Genomic DNA, 21,171 nt, shown 5'->3' with positions numbered 1-21,171 from the left:
TGGCTTCGGTGGCTCCATATGGCCTGATTTGCATCTGCAGAGGTATGTCCGCTCTGTCTGCTGATCTAGAAACATCACTCACCTGCCTGATGAAAGAAAAACTGAATATGAGTGATAGAAATATCCTCCTGAAAGAATAATGTTGAGGTCTGTGTTTGAATCCAACCAGTTAAGGAACACACCAGAGATCTCATGTTCAATATATGTATCTATATGTATAGTTATAGATTATTAACAATAATAGTAGAGAAAATGACTTATAGCTGAAACACAGTCGTTGATTAGTTGATGAATGTATCTAAAACTATCGTATTGTGATTAGCCATTTGAGTCACTTTAAGCAAAAAAAAAGTTCCAGCTTCCTTTCTTTGTCTAATTTGATTTTATACTTAAAAACGTTGAGCTGTGGGCTGTTAGTTGGACAGAATTAGCTATTTGAATATGTCACCGTGGGCTTTGGGAAATTGTGATTATCATTTTACAACATTTTATATCCAAAACAATCACCAAGGCTTTTTAATTGATAATCAAACAGAACTAATTGTATCTCTGATGCTACTAATTACTGTTGAGCTATATATCATACAAGTTTCAAGATAACAGCAACCTTCACCGCACTACATCAGGGTACATTTCACATCTATCAGACTTTAAATCTAGTTTTCCTGATGGAGCCTCATCGACTCTGATTCTATATCAATCACCATGTGTTTCTAATAATTTCCCCCAAGATTTGTTCCAAGTCATATCCAGACGTTTATTCATATCAGGCTTCACATGCCGAACACTTTGTATTTTGAAAGACTTCAGGACTGTCTGTGTGATCTGCCAGCATACATCTTCCCATCCGCCTCCCGCGCCATCTGCCTGGCCTCTCCTTTTCACTTTTAGTTTCATAGTTCCCCTCTGCAGCCCATCCTACGACTGGCCATCTTGCATCTTGCCCGGCCGGTTACGTCTGCCTGTCCCTCCATCTGCTTGCCATGTCAGTGTCTGTTTTTGTGTCTACTCCTTAGCATTCACCTTAATTTGAGCGGGGAATTTGGGAATGCAAGGTGGCATGAGTGAAATTGAGCCGTACCTGTCTGCCTCCTCAGACCTGCCTCGGTATTCTCCCAGAGGCTTTCATGCGACTCCCTAAAAGCCTGTCCATTTAAATTTCCGCCATCCACCCGCCTGTCCGTTCACTAGTCCGTCTGTCTTAGTGCATCTCCAGAGAGACTCCTTCAAAGTGCTAAACTGTGCGTAATATATCTCCTCACCATTACATTTGCTTAAAGCTCCTCCCCACAAGAACCTGCACTACTTCTCCTGTAGTTTCTGATCACAGCTAACTAATTATCCAATCAGGTGGGTGTTTCTGGATCAGAATCGTGAAAAGAAAAAGTGGAGAAACTTGGAAACTGATCAATATTTTGTGAGAACCTCTGCACTAAGCAGCTTAGGATCGACTGTCTCTCCATCTGCCTGTCTCTCTGTCCTCGTCCCCGGGGATCTGTACCTGTGAAAGCCGAGCGATGTTTCCACACTGCGTGGGCACGAAGTCCTACACAGAATTATCTCACCGCTCGCATTTGCATAAACACGCACACACACGCATGCAGAGATACAAAGGTACATTAACCAAGCAGTGTGAATGGGTTGAGAAGTGTCTGGGTCCGCCTGTCTGCATGTCTGTCTTCTGTGTTATCGTCTCAGAAACTTGTTTTCCGTTTTGTCCCCCTCCCACTCCCTCCCTTCGGCATTCTCCACGGTTCATACCACTTCTCTGGCAAGGGAATACATGCAGATATTACCAAAGCTAGCGCCTGTCATTGTGAGGTGCACGAGTGCCAATTGGTTCTCTCAGTGATGTGCGACCGAACAACAGTTCCTATTAAAAGGGTGGCAGATACATATGGCAGATTAATGAATGAATCTTTCTCCTTTTTGCTACGCAGCTCCATTCCTCTGTCTCGCTCTCTCTCTTTCTCTGTTTGACTGTCACTATCTTTGCCCTAGCTGTTAAAGTGTGTGATCCATTTGCTTGTCATGCACATACGTATGTTAACACACTTCTTTTGCTTTATTTGTGTGGGTAGTCCCAATAGCAGCAAACTGTTGTTAAATGGCTAGCTTGACATTTAGGGGCAGCATGGATAGGTATAGCACTGTCGCCTTCTGTTGACTTCCTAGTTCCAACCCGCTGGCCGGTCCGTCTGTGTGCAGTTTGCATGTTCTGAATGGTGTGAATGGTTGTCTGTCTCTATGTGTCAGCCCTGTGATGGTCTCGCGACCTGTGCTTAGCTTAGCATAAAGACAGAAAAAAAACAGGGGAACAGTTAGCCTGGCTGACTGAAGTTAACAGAATCTGCCTACCAACACAATTAGACTAACTTACACGTTATATCTTGTTTGTTTAATCCAAACAAAAACGGAAGTGTAAAAAACAGAATTCACAGTTTTTGGGGTGTTATGTACGGGACTATTTCTTGGGCAGGAGTAGTTACCGGGCAAGTGGTTTAGACTTCAGGATGTTATCGCTCACAGCCAGTAAATGGTAAAGAAAAAAAGCCATAAAACGGTGAAGTGATGTTTTACCCTTTGCTTTTTTAAACAGATTGAACAAATGAGTTATTACACTTTAATTAACGAGCTAGTTCTCTGTTTCCAGTCGTTCTGCTAAACTAAGCTCAGCTAACTGTCCGCTGGTCAAAATGTCAAACTATTCCTTTAACTCACATCAGGCTTTCCTACTATTTTTTTCTGAACTGCTCCGTAACCAAATTACAGACTAACTCACGCCGCATTCCTCCACTCTTCATCACTATGACATACCCGTGACTGGCGCCTCAATGTCCAACATAGTGCGCTCCTGCCGCAGGATGGCGGCGCCCTCATCGATGATGCGCAGGGCCACGGCCTCCTCCAGTCGGCCCTCCTTGGTGAGGTGAGCTTTGAGCAGGTCCACCCGCGGCCGGCCCTCGGCATCAAACACCTCCTTCATGGTGAGCCGGTGGGCCAGGGGGAAGGGGACCGCTGGAGAGTGGGGAGTGATGAAAAGGATAGGCAGGAGGTGGCAGTGAGAAGGAAAAGGTGTATAGAGAGATGGAGACAGAAGGGGATCAATGATGCAGGAAGGAAGATGGATACAATATGGGAGGTATTATTTGAGATTAAGAAGGCGGAGGGGAGTTTAAATGGGCGTATGGATATATGGATACAGGTGATGGAGAGGAGTTGACAGGGAAGAAAATAGAAGAACGTTTATTGTAATGCAGTACATGATTTATTGATATTTCCTGCATTTGTTATCAAGCTTTCCCACAAACATCAGAGGCTTTTGATCCTCACCATCATCCTGATCACACCTCTGCTTCAGCCTTTGACTGTGTGTATGTGTGTATGTGTGTGTGTGTGTGTGTGTGTGTGCGCGCGCGCGCGTGTGTTATGAAGGCCTAAGCGGGTTGTACTGTAGCAGGGGCTGCCAGAGTTATCAGGGTTGCCCGCCTCTGTTCTGCAGTAATGTCTCTCTGCCTCTGTTCTGCAGTAATGTCTTTCTTACATAATGAAGGCCCCCAGGGCGCTGCTGGAGAGGGGGGTTGACTGACGACGGGGGTGATACAGCAGTAGCGCACAGCTGCACGTGAGGAGTCACATACACACATAAGACAACACAATCGACACACAGGCACACACAAACACACACAAACACACACACACGAGCGGTCCTAACAAGCAGGCCCAAACTCAGTGGCAAGAAACAAAAGGCAGAGGCACAGAGGCGCAGAGGCGCATGCGTACATCATGTATGGCACAATGGCGTTGACACGCATGATTGCATACAGTGTGTGTGTGTGTGAACATACAGTGGTACACAGATACATACAAGCTCATAAAAGGCATTGTTATGCAGAATCCACAGAGCCTGTTGGAGCCCCACCAGTGCTAACACAGATAATGGCCTAGATCATAAACTCAAAACTAGGCCTGGCCCTCTCTCTCTCTCTCTCTCTCTCTCTCTCTCTCTCTCTCTCTCTCTCTCTCTCTCTCTCTCTCTCTCTCTCTCTCTCTACACACACACTCTGTTTTGCACTCTCTCCTCTTGCCCCTTCTCTCTTTTTTTCAATTTTTCACTCCTCTTACTGCCACTTCCCTCTCTTCCTGTCACTTTAACAGGCCCCAGCCTCTTCAGTGAGCTTTCCCCACTGATGTCCATCATTACATTTTAATGTGATACTCACATTTTATTCCATCTTTACAGTAAAAGCAGCACCACAACCACATGAAACCACACTGCACGGTTTTATGCAATCACCACTGAAACATCAGCAACATTTGGGCACTATTGCGAAATGAGCCGGACAAGTCAATTGCAATCAACCTAAATCCACACTTTATGAGTAATTAAGAGGATTTTACTCATAATTTTAAACATGACTGGTGATGAAAATTGCTTCTGACAAACCAGACAGTCATCGTTACTTTGGTTTTGAGTTATTTTAAGACTTAAGTACCATCTAGCCATTTGGATATCTACTTGAGCAGGCAGACACGCCAGAAGGACACCCCAGGACACCTTAACCAAAACGCATCTCAGAGTACCCTTAAGTATCTAATGGCACCTTATGGCTGCATAGGTTGGCCCCGACTGCACCCCGAGACATTTTTACGCACCTTAAGAACACTAAACACAACATATAAAAGGCACCCTGAGACATTCCAGCACATCACCAGCTGCCAAGCTGAAGGGTCTGCTTCCCATCGATTGAGAACAGCGGATCTACATGTTAAAACCAGTTTCGCCCCTCAAGTTAGGACTGACTGATGAAAAGGTTTGTGCACGCCAAGCTCTCAGAGAACATAAGACAGAAAAACAATTACTCATGACTTCATATGTATTTATGAAAAGAAACGGGGCTTAGTCAGCGGCTAATTCCCCTCTTCCATTGCGCTGCAATGTAATGTGCTGCGTCTACAACACCACACAGTACTGTACTGTGCTACAAGCTGTAGTGTTGCAGGTACAAGTGACAAAAAGATGCAAGCATCGGAAAAAAGAAAAGGTACAGTATTTGTTTGAAGCTTGCACACATGAATGAACTCAATGTGTGTGTGTGTGTGTGTGTACTGTATATGTCTGGTTATTCTGGCTCCTGGTGTGTGTGTGTGTGTGTGTGTGCGTGAGAGGGGGAGAGAGAGAGAGGAGGGAGAGCGGAGAAGCGAGAGGGAAGGAGTGTGAAACTCGTAAATTGTGTGAGCGGTGTGAAAGTAGGGCAGGTACGAGAGAGTGTGGAGCAGCAGAGACACAGAGCTTGGGGAAGGGACTATACTTGGGAAAACTATACTTGGCAGTTAGGGAATGGGAGAGAGGAGAGTCAAACCAAGAAGGTCTTCTGCACCTGACAACTGACTATTTGATGAGCGCACAATTCATGAGGATCACTACTGGATTTCAGACCAGTTTAAGAGGTTCAAGCATGGAAAGGTCGAAGATTATGAATGTTGTTACGGCTTCTTCTTCTTCCTCAACGCAACTTTGTTGGCAAAAATTATTTGGAGGCCTGGAGCACAACATCGACGCAGAAGAAATGCAGTTACATTTAATACAGCGCTCACATTTATGATCTACAGTATATGCATTCAGTCGTAGTACAACTGAGCAGCACGTTAGCCAGTTTGTGGGCCAGCTGATATGGCCTGGTCCACCTTTTTGTAGACCTTGTTCCTGTAACGCTCTGGACCGGATTAGATCTAGTTCTTTTACAAAAGATGACGTTGTGATGCTAACATTCTGATGTTTAGCTGGAGAAATGTTTGCCATCTTAGTTTAGTGTATTAGCAATGCTAGCATTTGCAAATTAGCATGAAACACAAAGTACTGATGGGAGTACTGATGATTAGTTTAGCTATAGTGTTTGGATATAAAATCAAATTTTGATCTGATGGTTAACTCAATCGCAAACACACATACAGTTCAGTCAAATCAAGATATGTCTGAAGAGTTTTCATTATCAACATTATTATCATAAAGGACGTCTTTCAGTGACTAAATTGAACATGCCGCGACGTGCTTGGCTCACGTAAAAAAAGCATCCTGGCTTCATCACCTTAAAAAGAAGTTCAGTTTTCGTTCCAAACAAAGGATCATTTTGTGTCATTTCAAGCTGACAACAAGAACAGACTCCGGACACGTTGAGTTCTGGGATTTGAGGAGAACAAAAACGGCACAACTCAAATTCAAAATGTTGATTTAGTTTCAAGTCATTGAGTGAGACCAGAGCTCGATCATAAGTCTGGGCGGTTTCATGAAAGCACGAGCGATGACCCAGGCTATGCAGCGAGAAAACAAGCAGCTGGGATTGACTGTTTTCTCTGCTGTTGCCACCTCATACACATAGACTAGAAAACAACTGAATCAGTTTACACCAAGTACTTTATGGTGAACAGCTATTCTCTGATATTATCATGCTGCACAGAGATGTTTTTTCACTTTTTTAGCTCATTCTGATGATTTCAGAAATTATTTTATTCTTACACAAAATCTCATGTTAGCCTGATGTCACAACTAATGGGACAACTAATCCTGCTAGCTTGATGCACACACTCAAGCAAGCACTAAAACACAAGCAGTGTTTGACCAAATCCTGCAAATAACCGTTCTAGTTTGAAACATATCATTTGAGTGTCCTCAAAGACAATTGGCTACACAATTTGTTTTTAAATGAATTCCAATACATTTAGCCCATGACACCACATTCAAAAACAGAAACAGTTGTAGTTTAAAATTCTGACTAGCAGCTCACAAGCTAAATTATTCACATTCAGACCCACCTGTAGAGAGGACAAGAGGGGAAATGTCAAGGTAGCTACTATGCTAACACAAAACACCATGAAAACATATATCAGCTGATGGAGAGTAGTGGAGAAGTGCTACTAATATATAAGTAGTATGCGAATAACATGGACTGGCACAAACAGTAAATCCACATCTTACAACAACTGAAAGCAAGGACAAGGGTTAATTTACACAAATATCGGTGCCATGCCATTGTTCCGACGGCCCATAATTAAAAAAAAAAAACAATAGTCCAAAAAATGTCCCTTAACTAAAAACCCATTTGTTCGAAAGCCCGTTATCTTGAAAACAAACCTCCAATGTTCCGAAAATGCAACTAACAGAAGTACATGGCTAATCATTATGCAAAATAACACAGTTGCGATTATTGTTTTTCCTAACCTAACAAAGGCATGCCTTGCCCTACGCTGCCGTGGCCTAACCCCAACCAATGACCCAACCAATGAAGGTAACAAGTAATATGAGGCAAAGTCATACCTTCACCAGTAGAAGGGAAAAAAACAACTTGGAACAACTTGAGCATGTGCCCGTTCGGGGAGTCGGGACCATCATTGGACTCATCTCTGGTGGGGATGAGTCCGCCTACAGGTGGGAGACTGATCATCTGGTGACCTGGTGCGGTCTGAACAACTTGGAGCTCAACGCTCTAAAGACAGTGGAGATGGTTGTGGATTTCCGGAAGAACGCAGCCCCACCAGCCCCTATCACCCTGTGTGACTCCCCCGTCGACGCGGTGGAGTCCTTCCGCTTCCTGGGCTCCATCATATCCCAGGACCTCAAGTGGGAGCTGAACATCAGCTCCATCACCAAGAAGGCTCAGCAGAGGATGTACTTCCTGAGGCAGCTGAAGAAATTCAACCTGCCAAAGACAATGATGGTGCACTTCTACACAGCCATCATTGAGTCCATCCTCTGCTCCTCCATCACGGTCTGGTACGCTGCAGCCACAGCCAAGGACAAGGGCAGGCTGCAGCGCATCATCCACTCTGCTGAGAAGGTGATTGGCTGCAATCTGCCGTCCCTCCAGGACTTGTTCGCTTCAAGGACCCTGAAGCGAGCAAGAAAGATTGTAGCCGACCCCTCTCACCCTGGACACAAACTGTTGGAGCCCCTCCCATCTGGCAGGAGGCTGAGGTCCATCAGGACCAAGACCTCCCGACACATGAACAGCTTCTTCCCTTCCGCAGTCGGGCTCATTAACAGAGCCCGGGACCCCCATTGACTGTCATCCCCAGGAAAAATTCCTACCGGTCACTCCCCTGCATCCCTTCGATCCGTATTTCACTCGACACTTTTACACTACACATCTTACTTGTTTATAGTTCTGTTATCTGTTATCTGTTCGTTGTTTACAGTCCTGTTATCGGTTCGTTTGTGCACTTTATTTTATATTTTATTTTATATTTCACTTTATTTTATATTTCATCCTTATTCTGTTTCACTTTATTTTATATCTTACTTTATTTTATATCCCAATATTAATATTATTTTGTTTCTACTTGCACTGATTGTTGTTGTTGTTGTTGATTGTTAAATGTTAAGCACCTTCCCGTCATGTCAAATTCCTTGTATGTTCAACATACCATGGCAATAAACGGTTCTGATTCTGATTCTGATTCTGATTAGTTTGGCTCACGGTATTGCTGCTTGTTGCATTGTCGATGAATACTAATTACAATATGATGCATTATTATTCATTTAACTATCCAGCATAATGTTAAAAATGAATGCTCCACTTTCAAAAGACTTTAAATAAATTTAAGATAGGATGGAGATTGATGAGATATGCAAAGGATTGGTCGCGTGTGTGAGTGTGTGCGTGACTCGCACACAACTGTAACGACAAACGGACCTAGCACACACAATGCTGGGCGCCTCTCTGAAACTCAGCCACTGCTAAGCGGGCAGACAGCTCGGTGAGTTTAATTTTAGTTTTGGCAAGATTGTATGAAATGTCTTGTACGACGACTACGAGCTGATTGCCTGCATTCATCTGTGCTTGTTTTCTAGTTTGAATGAAGTGTTTTACTACATCTTACAGCCCATTGATGTGTAGACAGGGGGGGTCAGCCAATTGTAGGTTCTATTCATTCAATCAAGCAATGCAGCAGTGGTCGTTGCAAACACACCTAGCAGAGATCTGGAGTCTGCACCTTTCTAGTTGGATAGTTAGATAATTAGTTTGTTTTTGGGATAACAGGCTGTCGGACAAATGGGCTTTCAGTCCATTAGGACATTTTTGTGTTTTAATGAGCAATACATTAATTGATCATGTAGATACATATAACTTGTGTTGTCAGTGACATAAGTCAGTGAATCAATTGTTGTACTTGATCACATTTAAGGTTCAACCATAGACCTTTGCATGGGCCCTCCCAGGCCTTGGGCCGGGGTCATCTGTACCCTTCGACCCTCGCTGACGACGGGCAGATGAAAATTAGCCAGCCGGCTTACACTGACGCAGACAGAAATGTTGATCGTGTGTTGTCCTAATAAATGCATGAAATAAAAATAAATACTGCATGAAAAGGGATGCAATCATTCCAAATCAGATACCAGCAGTGTCAGGTTCATGTTAGCTTTATGTACGGTTAGCTCAGTTAAAAAATGCCACACTTCTATTTCTCTCAAATGCTGCTCTCACACTTTTCGATTTGTTCCAACCTTGTGAAGGAACTTTACGCTCTGACAGTACAGTCCAAGCTGTGCCTGGTCTGAGTTCAGATGACGAACACAGTGAAGACAACTCTCTGAAGTGCAGACAAGAAGAGTGAAAACTGAACTACCCTTTGCACAACAAGCAGCCACTCACACGATGCATGGCTGTGTGTAAGACGAGCAAAGAGGTGAAAGCTGTTTTAGCCTCTTCCTAATGTACTGTTTTTGTGTTCTGGCCCACTCTACAAAGCTGAACTCCCCGGTGTGGAATTTATTACGCGCCAAAGGTGCCAGCTCAGCCAAAAATCTCCACATCACAGCGCAGTGAGGGGGAGCCTGAGAGAAAAGCTATGACATAGCTTTCAACCAAATCTGCTAAATTTGTTTGGGCTGGCCTAATAGCCCAACTGGAGCAGAATCTGATCAAAATCATCTCGTTATGGTGTGCATCCTCCCTAATGGCTAAAGTTAATTATGGGATATTCCATCAGTTTTCATAACACAGGGACGCCATTCACAATGAGAGGGGCTGGTGCAGGATGGAGGAAGTGACTGCAAGCGAGAGCAGACAGATTGCAGAAATGACTGTAGGAGTCACCCATGATCCATCTGTCCTCATTTGTGTCTGTCCTCCAAATGCTGCCAAATAGGACTAAATAGGTATAGAAAAACAAACAAACGTGCTCTCCTCAATCAACTGGTTGTCAGATAACTGAAACGGAAATCATCTTTGGTGCTGAGCAATTAATATTCAATGTTCAACGGATACAAAGTAATGACAGAAGCATGTACAGTATAAACAGCACATGTGCTATATACAAGCTAATCAGTTCATTACAGTGCAATACTGTGTCTGAGCAGACTATCTGTCTGGTGTTCATGCAGCGGCATCGACCAGAACTAATGAACATGCCTGTATGTGTTTGTATGTTAGATGTGTTGCCCTCTACAGGACCTCATCTAAAGTGATCACAGACACACACACACACACACACACACTCACATCTCCCCTGATCAGTTCATCCCGCTGCCTGTCTCTGTATGAATAAATGAAGGAGGGAGAAACTGAGGGATGAAAGAAAGAGTGCGGCAAATAAGAAGACAAGAGAAGAGGGCAAGGAAAAATTGGGGTGTGTGAGACAGCAAAGATATGAGACCGTTGGCATGCACGTTGTGTGTGTACGTGTTTATCTACCATCTTTGACCCAGATCAGCTAACACAGATCCACGGGTCTTTGAAGGTGGTGTTGGTGGTAGGGGGGGACAACTAAAGATGCGTTTGAAGTTGTTCAATTAATGCACACTACACACATGAAGGACCATCTGTGTACACACACCCACACACGCACACACACAGATACAACGGCCCACCCCCTAACAGCCTGTCCTCATTAGACAATCCCCCTCTCTCTCTCTCTCTCTCTCTCTCTCTCTCTCTCTCTGGAGTACCTTCTCTATAAATAGGCCTTGCCCTGCCACCCTCCCCACAGGACTCACAGAGACCTGTCAAGGTGGGACCCTTGGCTCACAAGGATAACACCAAAATCCAACACACACACACACACACACACACACACACACACAGGACTATGAGGGAAAGGGACAGCATGTTACACTAAAAGGAAATATGCCCAGTGTGCCCCGAGCCTTGCCAGAGGTAATGTGTGTGTGAGTGTGAGTGTTTGTGAATGCATGAGTGCACACATGCATGTGTGCATATTGGATATGGCTGCACTCGGCTTTAGTGAACACTCTTCAGACATCCATTGATATGTTTAAGAGGTCACAATTTGTAAACGGTAAATATCCCCATTTGCACTTTGAATTGTTATCTCTTACTGGGGACTACTTTCTCGAGGTGAGGCAAGGGAGCTCAGCCATCGGTTTCAAACAAGGGATTCTACTAATGCTTGCTATTTCAGGATATGATTGCTGGTGAGGGCACATTTAAAAACTCTGTCCTGCATTAAGCTAGCACACAGTGCAGCATGCTAAGTAATCATATGACAGATACGATCCTAAAAGTTACAAGTCTGAGGCTGGAGGGTTTGTTGGATTTAAACTCTCCTGAGCTATTTAAAGGGGCTCAATGCGAGATTGGGAGCGTTTTAATTGCTTTACCTTAATGGTTCTCAACATGGCGACTGCTGAGCTGGCGGCTCGCAGCTCACGGTGCTAACAAAGGTAACGGCGCAAACAACGGCAAAAGTGCAGACAGCTAAAAGTGTGTACCTGAGGGGGAACAGGTGGGTAGATACTTTGCATCCGCGACGACGCCGTCGGTCTAGATGACGTTATCAGCTGTAACCGCCAAATGAGAGTGGTACAAAGCGGCAACCTTGAGCTAACCGCGCTCACATGTCCTTAAAGCATGCGCACTTCGATTACAACAGGATGGTGACTGGTAAATGGTATTGAACTTGTACAATGTCTTCCAACGTGGGCTGGAGGAGCCAGGGATCGATCTGCCGATCCTCTGATTGATGGACGGCTGTCTACCTCTGGGCCACAGAGGTAGACAGTCATTCTCTGCTCCACTAAATCTAAGTAAGAAATAGTTGTTTTCTACTATATTAATGCTCTGAATCCCGTATATTGCACCTCTAAGGGATGAAGACAAATCAGCAAAGATAGTCCAATTGTGAGGATTGGGTCTACCTTTTCTTTAATAGAAAAAGATGAACACCATCTCAATTTAGGCTAACTAAAATGTTCATTTTCATACATTAGATAATGGTAAACCCGTGCAGTTATGCCTTGTTTACATGCGTGTTGCTATAAACTCCAGACTCAATGGTAATTTAAGTATCATTACAGTCATTATCCACTGAGTTTGTAGTTATATTAGCTGCACCTGTGAAATCAGATGCATTAAATCCTCTTTATTTCGCTCACAATGTTCAGTCAGAAAGGTGTTGATTCAACTCTATTGTCATTTAGATTGTATATGTCTCTCTAACACTGTACAGTTTGACTTGTCAAAGCAAGAAAAGTACATTACATTACGTTACATTACAGTCATTTAGCAGACGCTTTTATCCAAAGCGACTTACAATTCAGATTCTATCACATTTCTAAACCGTAGGCGCAGCTACGGGAGCAATTTTGGGGTCAAGTGTCTTGCTCAAGGACACATCGACATGCGACTAGTGGAGCCGGAGCCGGGGATCCCACCGCCGATCCTCTGATTGAAGGACGGCCCTGCTCTCCACTTAGCCACAGTCGCCTACAGCTGACTAACATTAATGGCCTCTTACATTTAGGTGAAGCAGTAGGCCATGTCAGAGAGCCAGCCTGCACATTACCAGGGCCCTCCACACTGCAGCGGCTAAATGGCACACAGCCATGATAAATGGTATCAGTCTCACCTGTGTTTGACACGTCACATTATCCACCATGAGTCGGGGGCAATTGGATTGCAATGTATTGAAATATATTTTGTCTTTTGAAGCATGTGTTTCAACTGATTGTTCAACCTTCTAATGCGCTGCTGTATCCAATGGGTCACAGTGGGATTTCTTTCAATTGGTTAATCATTTCATCTATGATCCAGAAAACATTAAAACAGATGTCCATCATCAGTTACCCAAACCCAAAGGGATAGCTCAAAATTGCTTCATCTCAGGTATTACATTTACAATGACAAAGCTGCAACCACGAAATGTGTGGTGCTGTTATTTGATAGAGCTCCTCGTGGCTTGACTGGTCGCACCATTCCTATAGACAACACTGCCAAGAGACCTTTTCCACAGCGAGTAAGCTCTAAGCTCTGTGAGTGTAAGCACAACACCAGGAAACCTGAAACTGGCACTTATATGGAATGCAGCCATCGCTGATGTTAATTACACCTGTGCTTCTGCCATGAAAACGGTCTATGAGGCAGAGGCAGTGACGTGTTGCTTATTATCTGGGAGGAGCGTTCTGTTGGTGTTTTCATGTTTAAGAATCAAACATTAGCCTTTCCGGGTTTTACACTGTCAGGAGTCAGGAGTCAGGATCTTAGGGAGAGGGAGATCCTGCCGAGCTCCATGTTTGCATTGTATGTATGTGTTCGTATTCGCTGCATCACCGATACCACCGGGATCTTGTTAGCAGATAACATCAAGTCCAAATTTTGCACACCGAAGATTCCTTGCTGTTCACTCATGGGTACAGGTTTGCCCTTTAGGAGCATGATGTCTCTTTTTAATGGTAAATGAATTTCCTTGTTTCCCTATTGTAGATACATGTATGGGTCCGGCATGTGCAGTAACAGAATTTATTGTATTCTACAAAATCTCGTTAAAAAAAAAACCTTGTTCAAGCCTACCTTAACGTAAAGGCAATGTTTGGCGGAGACTACTTTAAAGTTATTGAACTAAACTTTTATGCAAGAGTCACATTCTCACATTTTGCCTCCGTCGCTGCTTGTTTTTCACACACACACAGACGGGTTCGCATGGTAAGTGAATCAAGTCGGGTGTGAGAAGTCCATTGGTTAAGTCAGAGGATGCTGTCCTGCCACGCAGCAGTGTTACTGCTACCCTTGTCTCTCTCTCTCTCTCTCTCCATCTCTTCCTCTATTCCCTCTGCTCCTCTCTTCCTCGCTCCAGCTACTTCACCTCCTCCGTGGCCTTGTCACATACTCTCCTCCCCTCTCTCCCTCACTTCGCCCCCACACTCTCTGCCATTCCTCTCGGTATGCGTTGTCCTTTTGGCTCCGTCACCGTGCACTCCCCCCCCCCCCCCCCCCCCCGCTGAATACCACTAAAATCCATAACGTGGGGAACTACCGGGCCACAGTCCATCCGCCAAGAGTGACGTCTCTTTGATTGATGCCACCCCATCTCTCTCCAGCACCATACACACTAAATCATTCTCACCTGACTGATGAATGGCTGTGTTGTTTTGCTGCACATTTACTATGGAAGGTGCATTTATTTGTGTGTGTGTGTGCGTGTGTGTGTGTGTGTGTGTGTGTGTGTGTGATGGATGATGCATGAGCATATAGGCTGTTTGTTCCAGTGTTAAGGCAGCTGAGCTCCAGTTGCCCAGCTGCATTACAATGCATGCAAACAAAAATAAAGATGTAAAAATACACATGGGGGTTTGTGGGTAAAGTCCGATAACTGATGAATGGATTGGGGGTCAGTGTTAATGTGGTTCCACTATTTTTTCTGTTTTTTTAAGAATCCAGATTTCACCCTGTACAACAGCATATAGCCCAGTTCCACACACACTAAAGGCATATGCACATGCAGTCCTAAAGTCCTACGTGCAAAAACTGCACGAGCCCCCACGTTCCCAGCCCACCCCCCTCTCTCAAGCGCCGACGCACGCACGCACGGAATACCGGGGCATGCCCGAGCGACGCATCTAACTGTCAGCTCCGCTTCTTCCGGTAGAGAGACCTTACGAGTTTATTAAGGGGAGCCAGGCATCGTCGCATGTGACAGTCTGCGTGCGTGGAAGCCATGCCAGTCTCGTTGTGACCCGATAAGCACGACAATCTGTGCAAGCTCCGTGGATCATAACTCGAGCGGAGCCCCTCCTCGCCTCTCCTATATATAACGTTATATATATATATATAGCCGCCCACGCGTAAAAAGCAGAAACAGACACTTTCATAAACATATTAAATATTCCATAATCCACTGATGCAATAACACCATTAGGGCGGTATGCATAATCATCGTCTGGCAAAAGGGCTCGGATGCGCTGCGCAGCATCCCCAAAAACTAAATTCTGTCTCTCGCTTGACACGGAGACGAGAGAGGGGGGGTGGGGGGAGCCAGGGAGACCTTTACGGAGACAGATGTGGAGGAGCGATGCGTAGGGGTGAAGCACAATTACCCGCTGACATTCAAGCCTTAATGAGAAAACGTCGACTCGAAACCACTGGTAAATCCGTCATGTGCACTCGTGTTTTGTTTTTTTAAACGGCACATCAGCGAACATCAGGCAGATTCCATCTAATAGGCCTACAGTCACAACCACACGCACTGGGTCCGGAGGTGCGCACTCGGCCTGGCAAAGTTGTCAGCCTACCTGCCATTTCAACAATTCAATTACCTGACTCAAATTGGGTGAAAAATAAAACAAGCCCCCCCCCCACGCACACACACACACACACACACACACACACACACACACACACACACACACACATCCAACATGGGGGCGCCACTACGACGTGCAGCTAGAGACACAGTAAATGAACACAAAGACAAAAAGCTATACAAAATAAAAATCATTGAGTCCCCGAGTGACAAGTCCCCCATAGCATCTTGCCCTCCCTCTCTCTCTCACCCCTTACATCGTTGCTTACATGCAACACCGTCCCGTGACACCGTCCCCATCCACAGCAGCACCACAACACCAAAGATCGCAGGTTATGCGTAACGTTTATTTACCTTTATGTCTGCCTTTCGCTGTCATCTTCACACTGCTTGATGTTTCATTGGAACAAGATGCTCATCTCCCTCTCTCCCTCCCTGCTCTTTCCTCCCTCTATCGCTCTCTTGGATGTGTCTCTGTAGGGTATTATTCAGTAACACGAAACCACCGCTAGGAGTGGAGCGCGTAAACGGAGCTCATGCAGCAGCACGGAGGGTGTCGCACATAATGGCTTTGGCTATACATAGAGGAAGAGACCCTCCCCCCCTTGTTAGAAAATGGGATAATGCCTCCGTGAGGGGGTGAATTCTAATGGTATAACTAGGGAAGACCCTGATCATGGCGTAACGCACAGGATACCCCCCCTCCCCCCTACCCCCCTTCCCGTCCATCACCACCTTCCTTCCCCTAAAAGCTTCGGAGTGGCACATGGGACTCGATAGCCAAATTGGCTTCTTTTATTATGGTGCTATAATAATAATAAAAATGTATGGACTCAAAGCAAAAAAGAAACGTGCGAATAAGACGTCAACGTCAGATATGCAAACTTTAAAACTAAAAAAGGATGAGTAAGGATTATTGGCACAGACGGAGCTCTCACTGTCCGTGCAGGATCTTGCATGCGTACATTTGATCACCCGGTCGGCGGGACTTGCGTTGCAGTCGGACATCCTGGAGTCCTGGGACGGGAACGAGAGCGGAGACGATGTGGGGTTGGGGTTGGGGTGGGGGTGGGGAGGGGGGGGGGGGGGTCTCAGTCTCTCTCTCTCGCACTCTTCTGTTAAGGGCCGGAACTGTGGTGTCGAGTCCTCCAACGGGCTTCGAGAATATGCACGCTGGCTGGCTGCTTCTCTCGCTGCAGCAGTGGCATCACTCGGTGGAGTCTCCGCGCTCTCTCGAAAGGGGGAAGCCTAGCTGCTGCGCTTGCGGGGACTTTGGGGGAGGATAGGGGGACACCTCGCTGCCGTTGTGGCATGCTTGGATCCCCGAATTTTGTTATTTGAGATGTGTGTGTGTGTGTGTGTGTGTGTGTGTGTGTGTGTGTGTGTGTGTGTGTGTGTGTGTGTGAGGGGGGGGGGGGGGGGGGGGGGGGGTAGCTGGTGGTGGACTAGGAGGGTGGGGGCGGACTCTGGAGGTCAGAGGGCGAAGAGACGCCTTGGAGAGAGGACAGGAGCGCATGCAGGCTCTGCCTCTCCAGGACGCCTCTCGGCGGTGCCGTGCGGTTGGCAACACCCCGGAATGGCGAAGGAAGGAACTCCCACGCAGATTCACGCACACGCAGGAACGCACACCCATTTAAAAAAAAGGCACACTCGGACTTGTACTGCCATCCTGTGGAGGTATTTATTACGGGGCTTCCCCCCCCCCCCCCCCCCCCCCCCCTTTAACAACAACTCTGTGGAGTGTGTTTGTGCGTACGTGGGCCTGTAGCTGTAGATAGGCTATTTGACAGAAGATCACGTGGGCCTTTAATAGTGGTGTTGTTTTTTTACAAGATTAAAGTTTAATAAAAGAAATGAAGGTGATCAAGGAGCTGATCAAATGTCTTCTCCGTCTATTGGACATCTGAGTGATAGAATACAGATACAAAAAATATGTTGTAAACATATATTTGAATAATAACACAAATAGATTGTGTTTCTAAAAAGACACATACATCGTTAACAGTGTCCACCAAGCCTTCTGTGAGCCCAAATGTGCAGCCATGGCCAGAAGGTGGCCCCAAACAACCGGCCATGTTGCTGAGCATCTGAGGGCGTCTGTACAGTGGTCAGCTAGCGGGCTACACGTCTGAGTCCCTTTGTCAGGCTCAGCTGTACACGTCAGATTGGATAAACCGGCATTATTCTGCAGGAGCAAATTGTAGCTTCCACATCTGCACAGCTGTGATCCTCTGCCTTTGTCCGTTTTAGAGTAGCCAATGTCCAGTCAGTATGTCCGTTTCTGAGCATCAGCTGCACCTAAATGGACTCAGCTGCCTTTTGAGCTCTGTAAGATTTGATCATTTTTACAAAGGAGTATCAAAAAGAACACTGTGGACAGCAACCGTGAATTGCAAGGTCCCTATTTTGGGTCCAGCCATTGCATCTCTACAGTCTGTGATAAAAGCTTAAAAATGCCCCACTCCTCAAAAAGACACCCCACACAGATCTGACTGGTGGACACTGAGATGAATGGGATGAAAAAAACAACTAAAAGGTATACAGCACCAATTTTCACAGGAACCGTTCCATTTGTTTTACTGTAAAAACAAAGGCTTAGGCCTTCAGAATAATATGAAAGATGAGAAATGCACACATAAAATAATGTACACATAGGAGGCTTTAATGCTAACATTATAACATTCTATTTTAAGCATTAAGCTCAGAGTAAAGCTTGAATTAGGTCTTAGTTCATCATTGTCAAAATCAAACAATGCTGTCGGCCTGTTTTCACAGCAGATATTCACTCCGACATGGCCCAGCAGGAAAAACACAGGAGTGACTCATAACATTAACTAGTAGGCTCCATTGTGTTTATGTGCCTGTCACTGGTGTGACTCACTGACCCACCTGTACATGGAACAGAGCCATCGGTAGTGACATTGGTTACACCTGTGCATTCCCTGCTAATGACTAAGGAACAAAAAAAGCTGTCATTGCATTGAATTGGATTACAACTCAGAATTCAAGTGCTGCCGGCTACAGTTTTAAATACATTTATAAACTCTAAATGAATTACATAGTAATTATGATCAAAGTTGTTTTTTCCCTATTTGAGTCAATTTAGGTCAACATTAGGGCAAAAACAGAAAGAGCTATTGAAAGAGCAACGTCTCATTGCAAACTATATAAGATGTTCACATATACCCTCTAAAAAGGGCAGTCTAGGTGTATCTTGTATGTATTTATGAACATGAACCTAAGGTGTTTTAATTTAACTTGGATCTTAATGAAAAAAGTGGCAAACCAAACACTGCTGTTTGGGGATAAATTGATGGCACACTGCATGGGATTTGAAAGAAATGAACATAACTTTGACCTGCGTTGGTGCAAATTAAAGCGATGACAGGTGGACAGGAGAGGCAACAGCAAGACAACCCCCCAAAAAGGGCCACAGACTATTTCTCTCTCCTTTCCTGGGTGGTTAGGTGGTCTTAAGAGCGTGGACGAGATACCAGGAGACGACCATGACACAAGGAGAGCTGGACAGGGCCGTGGAAGGCCAACAACCCAGCGGAAGAACCGGTATCTGCTCCTTTTGTGTGAGGAGGCGCACTGCCAGAGCACAACATAATGACCTCGGACTACTCGTGCGTTTCTGACCATACTGAAATAGACACCATGAGGGTGGCATGGGGGCCCAACGTCCTCTAGTGGGATCCTGTGCTCACAGCCCAGCACCGTGCAGCTCCATTGCCATTTGCCAGAGAACATCAAAATTGGCAGGTTCACCATTGGCACCCCCGTTCTCTTCACCGATGAGAGCAGGTTCACAATTAGCACATGTGACGGACGTGAAAGAGTCACAAGACCCCGTGGAAAAAACTTCTGCTGCTTGCAACATCATCCAAGATGAACGGTTTGGGGGTGGGTCAGTGGTGGTTTGGGAATGTATATACTTGGAGGATCTATATAGAGTATATATATATATATAAATATATATATGTAGATCTTGTCTACTATTTATACTCGTACTACTGCTACCACTACTGTGGTAATGCTAATATTGTGTTCCAACCCAGAGTGCAAAAATACAATGGATGTGACGAAATATCCTAAAATGTAATAGCTAATGTTTATTTAGTTGGCAAACAGTGCTACAACCTTCTGCCTTTTCACACAACTTTAGCTTGTTTTGCTTCAACTGACGGCTGTCCACAGATTTCATAAGAGCAGAAGAACAATTATGAATAGGATGAAAACATTCACATGTACAGTGTACAGTATGCCTATTGTAGTACGATAGGCCAACTGCATAACCAGGGACAAATTCCTCACCGCAAGACTAAAAAGAGTGCAGAATATGCCGTGAAATTAGTAAATTGATCCCTTTGTGAACAGTTTGTGCAGCCAACAGTGCTCCATAGAACTGATCAAACATTATAGATGGTGATTATCTAGATAAATACTTCTATTCATAAGGGATGGTATACTTGTCTTTATCATTTCAATCATTTGTTTGAAAATATAGAGACTTGAGTGTCTGTTGTATTTCCAATGTTAATGTGTTCTTAAATATATTCACAATGAAATGCATATATGTCCTGTTATAAGTATAACCGGAGATATTTTGGGCTGCAGTGTTAAGTTAGCAGTGTTTGCAGGGTTTATTAACTTATATCTCAAGTTTATTTGACACACGTCTAATAGTGTAATGGAAAATAATTATCATGAGTTAACTTTCCAATCTGTATGAATATTGGTGTAATCTGTGTTTCTATGTATTACACACATAGAACATGTGTAATGTTTATGAGTTCGGGAAAAGGAATCCCTTATTGTGTATTTCTCTGTACACCACTGCGGGTAGGGCACGTGCCAGGGAGAACTGCAGGTGACCACGTGGGGCAGTTTGAAGCTATACCGTTGATTATTACAGAGATGGTAAAGTAAACAAGCTCAAACGTTGTGTTTTGACCCTCAGGGAGCTGTACTGAGGTCGAGGTTACAGTTTCCAGTTACTATGCCCCGCCCAACCTTTGACGTACACCTTTCACATTACCTGAAACACTCGAAATATGCAAATGACACGGCAGAGCTACACGATAATAACACCCAGTAGCATACACTCCAAGAAGAGTTAAGAAAATGTTTTTCAACATATTTAAAATGTACATGTGTGCTCAATAAATCTAACGTGTAATCCATAGTTACAGAAGCTCCAGTTTAAATCCTCAAAAAAGCTCAAAGTGTGCCTTGTGCCGAAGATCTCGCGATCACAAGTTTCGCTGGCCGTATCACTCCGCGCTGAGCAAACCCCGGGTGTAATTCATCTGTATGACACTTCCCCTAAAAGTGTATATAGATAAATACGGCCAACAAACTGGAAAACGTGTAACAATATACATGTCACTGTCTGTATATATGTAAAGGTAAAGGCTGTATAACTGGTGGAACACTGTCTCAGCATAGGTTCGCTGCAGTTTACCTCATGCAAAATGCGTGCTGGGTAGACATTTTGGCTCCGTCCAGACCATGTGAACACAGTCTAATCGCCGCATGCACGGACCCACAATGATGCCAGTTGCAGCACCACGTCTGTAGGCTGCACTGCAACTGTGAGCCCTTTACGTGCTCGTGTCGGCGGAAGGCTTTCTA

The 21,171-nt window shown here is 44.9% G+C and overlaps 1 protein-coding gene across 1 annotated transcript in view; it reads right to left on the bottom strand.

The window, feature by feature from the left end:
- The window catches only part of ppp3cb (protein phosphatase 3, catalytic subunit, beta isozyme), a gene marked incomplete at both ends in the record, with an annotated part of 31,707 nt that extends 15,165 nt beyond the window's left edge, over positions 1 to 16,542 (bottom strand). Inside the window, 2 exons of the mRNA XM_079168170.1 lie at positions 2,818 to 3,018; positions 16,500 to 16,542. Of these exons, the coding sequence (XP_079024296.1) occupies positions 2,818 to 3,018; positions 16,500 to 16,542 (244 nt within the window). The remainder of the gene's footprint in view (positions 1 to 2,817; positions 3,019 to 16,499) is intronic.
- Positions 16,543 to 21,171: the final 4,629 nt, after the last annotated feature.

Source organism: Pholis gunnellus (genome assembly GCF_910591455.1).
Source record: "Pholis gunnellus genome assembly, chromosome: 10".
Lineage (NCBI taxonomy): Eukaryota > Metazoa > Chordata > Actinopteri > Perciformes > Pholidae > Pholis > Pholis gunnellus.
The sequence above is the reverse complement of the archived record's forward strand: the minus strand, read 5'-3'. Positions and strand labels throughout refer to the sequence as shown.